General features: G+C 37.2%; 1 protein-coding gene across 1 annotated transcript in view; it reads right to left on the bottom strand.

The window, feature by feature from the left end:
• Window positions 1–1,780: 1,780 nt before the first annotated feature.
• The window catches only part of LOC114052355 (synaptotagmin-17-like), an 81,410-nt gene continuing 75,169 nt past the window's right edge, over window positions 1,781–8,021 (bottom strand). Inside the window, exon 7 of the mRNA XM_027874915.1 lies at window positions 1,781–2,033. Coding sequence (XP_027730716.1) covers window positions 1,837–2,033 — 197 coding nt within the window. The 3' untranslated portion in view covers window positions 1,781–1,836. The remainder of the gene's footprint in view (window positions 2,034–8,021) is intronic.

Genomic DNA, 8,021 nt, shown 5'->3' with positions numbered 1-8,021 from the left:
ATAGTTATAACAAGGCAGAAAAGGTAAATTCGAGCCAGACTGTGAGGGACTTTGAATACCAGCATCAGGCATTGATACAATATTCAATTGTTGTTATTTTTCTGTCGTGTCTGACTCTTCATGATCCCATTTGGGGTTTTCTTGGCCAAGATACTACAGTGGTTTGCCATTTCCTGCTCCAGCTCATTTTACACATGAGGGAACTGAGGCAAACAGGGCTGTTATCCGTCATAGAGCTAATAAGTGTTTGAGGCTGGATTTGAACTCAAGTAGATGAATCTTCTTGACTTCAGGCCCAACACTCTATTCACTGTGCCACCTAGCTGACCCACAAAATTTAATAGGCAATGACAAACCACTGGTGGAAGCTTTTTGAGTAAAGGAGTGACAAGAAGAGAGAAATTTGTTAGGAGGATTGATCAGGCAGAATTATGGAGGACAGACTGGAGAAGGGAGAGAACAGAGGCAGTTAAATTGGTGAGGAAGTAATTCCAAAAGTGAAGAAAAGATGAAGACCTGACCAAGAGTAGTTGTATTACAAGTTGAAAGGAAGGAACCTAGCTCGATATTTCTTTTCAGGCTTCTTCTCATTTTTATAAAATTGTTACCAATGATCAGGTGAACTTTGCTGTATCCCTAGATACTCCCACCACCAACTCCCCTAAACCCCAAAGAAAGCAACAACTTTGAGTGCATGGCACAAATAAATAGATTTTTAATTTCAACAAACATACACTCTCCATACTACCAGACAATATGTTCTGAAAAATGTACAGAAACATTCAAAAGAGTAAACTCTTATATATAGAGAGTTCTACTCCATAACTAGGCTACCTAACAGAGGGTCTGTTGGGGAAGAATGACTTTGATTCACACACAAACACAGAAAGACCCACAAGAGTCTGTCAGGGAAAGAGATTGAGTCCAATGGAGGTTTGGGAACATTTCAATCCATGACATTTCAGTCCTTGGAAACTCTAAACATTTCTTCATTGGTTTTCTCTGGATCACTCTATGAGTCCACTCCAAAGAATTATTTTGCTATATCATATTCCACATACTTTACATATAGATATGTGAATATTAGATGAGTATGTCTCTGACAAACAGCATGTAGATGTGTGACAATTCATTCAGAGAAGGCAAGAGATCTGAGGCCCAGCATGCCATCTTCCACACAAGAAGATTTAGGTGCACACATTCACACATGTGTGCATTTAGACAAGAACATAAGCATACATACCAAGAGTTCCAGGGTAATAAGCTAACACAAGGACAGATCCATTAAGCCAGAAGTTATTTTACCACATTATATATATATTGGATTTTTTTCCCCAAACAGTCTAATCTACTCATCACATTCACCAAGAGAACACATAGAATTGGGTGTGCACTCACTGTCAACAGACAGTGACTATGATAAAAGTTTCCCATTGGACAATAGCCTTACCACACTCTTACCTAACACCAAGCAAACCAGTCAGGCAGAGGTTGGGCAGCCTTCTTCTTATTAATTCAAAAGTGCCCTTGGCATTGAAAATGAAGTCATGGGGCAAAGGTTAGAGGGGGTAGCAACATCAGAGGGTGTGTGCAATAGGTCCCAGAGAAGAAACAATGGACACAGTTCACATCATCTGGAAATGGGACACAGGAATGTCTTTTGAGGCATCTTATCAAAGGTAGTCATTTTGAGACCAGTAGTTATGTCCATTACTCTTAATTCCCCAGTGATTATATATGCGTGTGTCTACTCATATGTATAGTATGTGCATGTGTATATGCCAGCCTTTTTTCCCTCTCAATTTTTGGGGGGGAAAATAAAATACCCAGGAACTTTCACGTCACCTCAAGAGAGGCAGGGGAGACCCGGTCACACTCGGCTCGGGACCGTAGGCTATGCCACTGTTCCACTGCTGTCCGGTGGGTGTTCAGCATCCGCCGCCAATGGTTGGATTCTGAGGAACCAGTAGAGTACTGGCCAATGACAATTCGCCCAATAAAGTCATTGCTGCTCTTCATATTGTGGCCATACACTGGAAAGACAGAATGGGGGAAAGGAGGGATATAAAGGTTGTGAGGAAGGGACAGCAAGCCAAGGGCAAGGGAAAGAGAGTGTTGGGGAGGAAGTGGAAAGTTTGGTAGGATAAGGATAAGATTTAAAAAAAAGATTAAAAAATAGAAATAAGATATCAGTGAGAAGACTATATTTCCCTTAAAATCAGGAACTATCCTCTCCTTCAAATTCAATATTTTTTATCTTTTTTTTAGGTTATGCATGTACAATCATGTTAAACGTATTTCTACATTAGTCATGTTGTGAAAGAAGAATCAGAACAAAGGGGAAAAACAATGAGGAGGAAAAAACAAAAACAAAAAAAGAGAAATAGTATGCTTTGATCTACATTCAGACTCCATAGTTTTTTCTCTGGATGTGGATAGCATTTTCCATCATAAGTTCTTTGGAACTATCTTAGATCATTGTATTGGTGAGAAGAGCCAAGTCTATTAAAGTTAGTCACCTTACAATGTTGTTGTTACTATGTACAACATAGGTTTGGCTCACCTCACTCAGCATCAATTCATGTAAGCCTATCCAGGTTTTTCTGAAATCTACCTGCTCATCATTTCTCATAGCACAATTGTATTCCATTACATTCATATATTAAAACTTGTTCTGCCATTCCCCTATTGATGGGCATCCCCTCAATTTCCAATTCTTTGCCACGACAAAAAGAGCTGCTATAAACATTTCGGTACATGTGGAGTCATTTTCCCTTTTTTTGTGATCTCTTTAGGATACAGACCTAGTAGCGGTATTGCTGGATCAAAGGGTATGCACAGTTTTATAACCCTTTGGGCATAGTTCCAAATTATTCTCCATAATGGTTGGCTCCATTCACAACACCTAACTCAATTTTTTAAATGATAATTTGATAACAATACTGTATTTTAAAAATCAAATCCAAGAATTCTTAACCAGGGTCAGTGAATGTTTTTTAAAACATATTTTGATAACAGCATTTTGATATAATTGGATATTATAATCACATGTATTTTATTTTATGCATTGAAAAACACTACTCTGAGAAGGGGTCCATAGACTCTACTAGACTGTCAAAGGCTCTACCAGACAAAAAAGGTTAGGTACTCTCAATCTAATCTATGTCATTGTTTCATCTATAAAGGTTTCTGTTGTCCCACATTATTCCATCAGACTATAACCTTCTTGAAGGTAAGGTCCCAAGTCTATTTAACTCATGTTGACAATGTGTGAGATGCAGCAAGTTCCTAATAATTCATTTTTGACCATGAAGAATCACAAAATCATGGAATTTTAGAGCTGGAAGGAAATATCTTGGTGTAGGAGAATGAGTGCTGATTCTGCAGTCAAAGGAACTCGATTCAAAAGCAAGCTCTGCCACTTATGTGGCCAGGTCTCTTACTCTCTCTGGGACTCAGTTTCCTCATATATAAAATTAGATGACTTCCAAGATTTTTTTCACCTCTAAAGCTAAAATCTTATAACCTCAGTGATCATAGGGTTCAGCTCATATCTACTGTAACAAATTATCAGCATTTCTATATATTACTAACAAAGCTCAATAGCAAGAGAAAGAAAGAGAAATTCCATTTAAAATTACTGTATTTGGCAGTCTACCTGTCAAAACAAAACCAGGAACTATCTATGTGAACATAATTATAAAACGCTTTTCATACAAATAAAATCAGATCTAAATAACTGGAAAAATATCAGTTGCTCATGGGTAGGCTGAGCTAATATAATAAAAATGGTAATTCTACTTAAATTAATTTACTTATTCAGCACCATGCCAATCAAACTACCAAAAATTATTTTGTAGAGCTAGAAAAAAGAACAACAAAATTCATCTGGAAGAACAAAAAGTCCAGAATATCAAAAAAACTAATGAAAAGAAATGCAAGGGAAGGTAGCCTAGCTGTACCAGATCTTAAATTGTATAATAAAGCAGCAATCATCAAAACTACTTGGTACTACTGGCTAAGAAATACAGTGGTGGATCAGTGGAACAGGTTAGGTATGCAAGACACAATAGTCAATGACTATACTAATCTACTATTTGATAAATCCAAAGACTCCAGCTTCTGGGATAAGAAATCACTATTTAACAAAAACTGCTGGGAAAATTGGAAAAATGTATGGCAAAAAACTGGGCATAGACCAACATTTTATACCCTATACCAAGATAAAGTCAAAATGGGTACAAGATTTAGATATAAAGACTGATACTATAAGCAAACTAGAAGAGCAAGAAATAGTTTACCTTTTAGATCAATGGAGAAGGGAAGAATTTATGACCAAACAAGAGAACACTATGAAATGCAAAATGGATAATGTTGATTATATTAAATTGAAAAGTTTTAGCATAGACAAAGTCAATGCATCCAAGATTAGGAGGGAAGCAGAAAAGTGGGAAAGAATTTTTACAACCAGTGTCTCTGATAAAGGCCTCATTTCTAAAATATATAGAGAACTGAGTCAAATTTATAAGAATACAAGTCATTCCCCAATTGATAAATGGTAAAAGGATATGAACAGGCAGTTCTCAGAGGTAGAAACTAAAGCTATCTATAGTCATAAGAAAAAATATCCTAAATCACTACTGATTAGAGAAATGCAAATCTAAACAATTCTGAGGTACCACATCACACCTATTATGACAAAATAGGACAATGATAAATATTGGAGAAGACGTGAGAAAATTGGAACACTAATGCATTGTTAGTGGAGTTGTGAAATGATCAAACCATTTTGGAGAGCAATTTGAAAATATACCCAAAGAGCTATAAAATTGTGCATACCTTTTGACCCAGCAATACCACTTCTAGGTTTGTATTCCAAAGTGATCATAAAAATGGGAAAAGGACCCGCATGTACAAAAATATTTATAACAGCTCTTTTTGTGTTGGCCAAGAATTGGAAAGTGAAGGCATGCCCATCAATTGGGAAATACAAGTTGTGGTATATGAATGTAATAGAATACTATTGTGCTATAAGAAATGATGAGCAAGCAGACTTCAAAAAGAAAAAAACCTGGAAAGACTTATATGAACTGATGCTGAATGAAAATGAGCAGAACCAGGAGAACATTGTACACAGTAACAGCCACATTGTGCAATGACTGACTTTGATAGACTTGGTCTTCACAGCAATGCAAGAATCTAAGACAACTCCAAAAGACTCAGGATGGAAATTGGTATCTACATCTAGAGACATAATTATGGAGTCTAAATGCAGATGGAAGCTTACTATTTGCTCTCCTTTTCCTTTGTTGTTTTGTTTTATTGCTTCATTCTTGTGGTTCCTCCCATTAGTTCTAATTATTCTTTACATCATGACTAATGGGAAAATATGCTTAATATGAATGTATAAATAGAGCCTATATCAGATTGCATGCTATCTTGGCTGGGGGGAGAGGAGTAGGAGGAGGAGAAAATTTAAAAGTCAAAATCTTACGGAAGTGAATGTTGAAAACTAAAAATAAATAAATTATCAAAAAAAGTAAAAAAAAAAACCCACATATATTTAGTAGTTTCCTGTTAGGAGCTACTACCATTTCTCCAACCTTTTGAAGGGAGGCCAGCACAAGACATTTTCATAGGAAGATTTTCACTGTTAATATCCACAGACATTTAATTTTCATCTTGACCGCCTAATGAGATCATTAGCTTGATTTATCCTTGGAGTCATGTTAGCCCATTCTCTCTCTGTACTGTGGCATTCCTCATGATCTGCTACTCTCATGGGCACCCAGACTGTCTGGGTTATTAATGAGGGGCCATAGAATGTGATGTATCACGGATTTACCCAGCATGAGCCAGGCAAGTGCAGGATTGATCCCAGGAGGAATTCTGATGATCAAATAAGCCAGTCAAAATATGCAAAAAAAAAAACCCCAGAGCTCAGATAGTAATGAAACCCTAGCCTCCCCTTGAGATCCACATCAAGTCTATGAAATTATAAAAACAGAGAAATGAAAATAACTAAAAACCAAACCCACCACCCACTTCCACCCCCACCAAGAGGTTTATAAAATAATCAAAACAAACAAAAAATAAATATCTGAAGCTAATCCCACAAAAATCATTAGCATGGTTTTGTTATGATCTTCTCAATTAGAGCAGTGGACTGAAATTATTGACTGCCCATCTCCTGGAGAACATTAGATCACAGGAGTCTAGACTTACAGCTAGAAGGAACCTCAGAGGTCATCAAATCCAATCCCCTCTATTTGTGAATGGGGAAACCAAGGCCCTGGCATTTAAATGCCTTGTCCAAAGCCAAATAGCTAGTGAGTGGTTTGAGGTCACATGTGAACCCAGGTCTTCCTAAGTCCAAGTCCAGGGCATTACCCACTACATTACAATATGTTGTTGTAGGTCATCAGAAAATATGAATGAGCTTTATTTTTTTAAAGAAAATATACTGTACAAAAATCCAAACTTATACAATAGATTTGGTGGGGAGGGGGCAACAAGGAGAAGGGAGAGATTTGGAGGATGAGGGAAGAGATATGATTTCATTAGTATTAGGAATTCACAGTAAGGAAACTCCCTCTGCCAGTGTAGATGGGCCTCAAGGCTCTGTGTCAGTAGCAGGATTTGAAATCAGGTCTTTCTGACTCTAGAGAGAGCTTTCCATCCACAACCATAGTCTGCCTCTCAACAAGGGAGATATTGTTGTTCGTCCTTCATAGTTGAAGAGGATACCATGATGTTGGAGTCTAGGTACAGTGTGTCCAACTGTGGTTGATCAGACCAATAAGGCTCTACCATAGGTTGGGCACAAATATTCCATTTGAACATTTGGGATGGAGATGTCTCTAAATTTGCACATCTCATGTTTCTTTTGAACTACTGCAGTTCTGCTTTACTCATAGAGCACAGCACCTTTTTTGATGCAGGCATGCCATGCTGAGTGGTCATGTGCCAGCATCTCCCATGTCTCTCAATTGTTACTAAAGTTCTTTAGAGAGACGTTGAGAGTGTCCTTGAACCACTTCTTCTGATCTCAGTGTGAGTACTTGCCTTCTGTGAGTTCTCCATAAAATGGCTTAAGAATGCATTGCTTTACTACAGGTATTGTATAAACAGCCTCCCTACTGCCTTGAGGAGAAAATTATTCCATTTACAAAAATTCTATTTTCACAGAGCTTTTTGCTAACAAATCTATCACATAAAATGAGGTAGGATTTTACAGCTGTTGGTTGGTAATTCTAGAAAGCAATTGTTTTGGAAACAATCTGGAAATACCAGTGGACTACAAGCTGAACACAAGTCAGTGTGATATGGCAGCCAAAAACTCACACCATCTTGGGCTGTGTTGATAGGCAAAGCTTTCAGGAATAGGGAAGTAATCCTGTCACTGTATTCTACCTCCTTTAGACCTCCTCTTGAATAATGTGTTCAATTATGGATATCACAGTTTAAGAAGGACATTGGTTATCTGGAATTATACCCAAAGAGTTACTAAATTGCCCATACCCTTTGACTCAGCAACATCACTATTAAGTCTGTTTCCCAAGAAGATAAGGGAAAAAGGAAAAGAACTTCTATGCCCTAAAATATTTATAGCAGCTCTCTTTGTGGCGGCAAAGAACTAGAAATTGCCGGGAAACCTGTCAATTGGAGAATGGCTAAACAAATTGTGGTATATGATTATGATGAATCCCACTGTGCTATAAGAAATGACGTGCTCGATGATTTCAGAAAAACATGGAAAGACTTGCACAAAATAATGAAGAGTGAAATGAGCAGAACCAAGAGAATGTTTTATATAGTAACTGCAATATTGTTTTAAGCACAACTGTGAGTGACTAAGTCATTTTTGCTATTTACTATTATATATTTTACTATTTACTATTATAAATAGCCAAATTATCTACAAAGGATCTATGAAGGAAGACACTATCTGCATCCAGAGAAAGAACTGATAAATAGAAGCATGTATAGTATGGTGTTATGTGTGTGTGTGTGTGTAATGG

The sequence above is a fragment of the Vombatus ursinus genome, unplaced genomic scaffold, assembly GCF_900497805.2.
Source record: "Vombatus ursinus unplaced genomic scaffold, bare-nosed wombat genome assembly UNPS02014807.1, whole genome shotgun sequence".
In the NCBI taxonomy this organism is placed as follows: Eukaryota; Metazoa; Chordata; class Mammalia; order Diprotodontia; family Vombatidae; genus Vombatus; species Vombatus ursinus.
The sequence above is the reverse complement of the archived record's forward strand: the minus strand, read 5'-3'. Positions and strand labels throughout refer to the sequence as shown.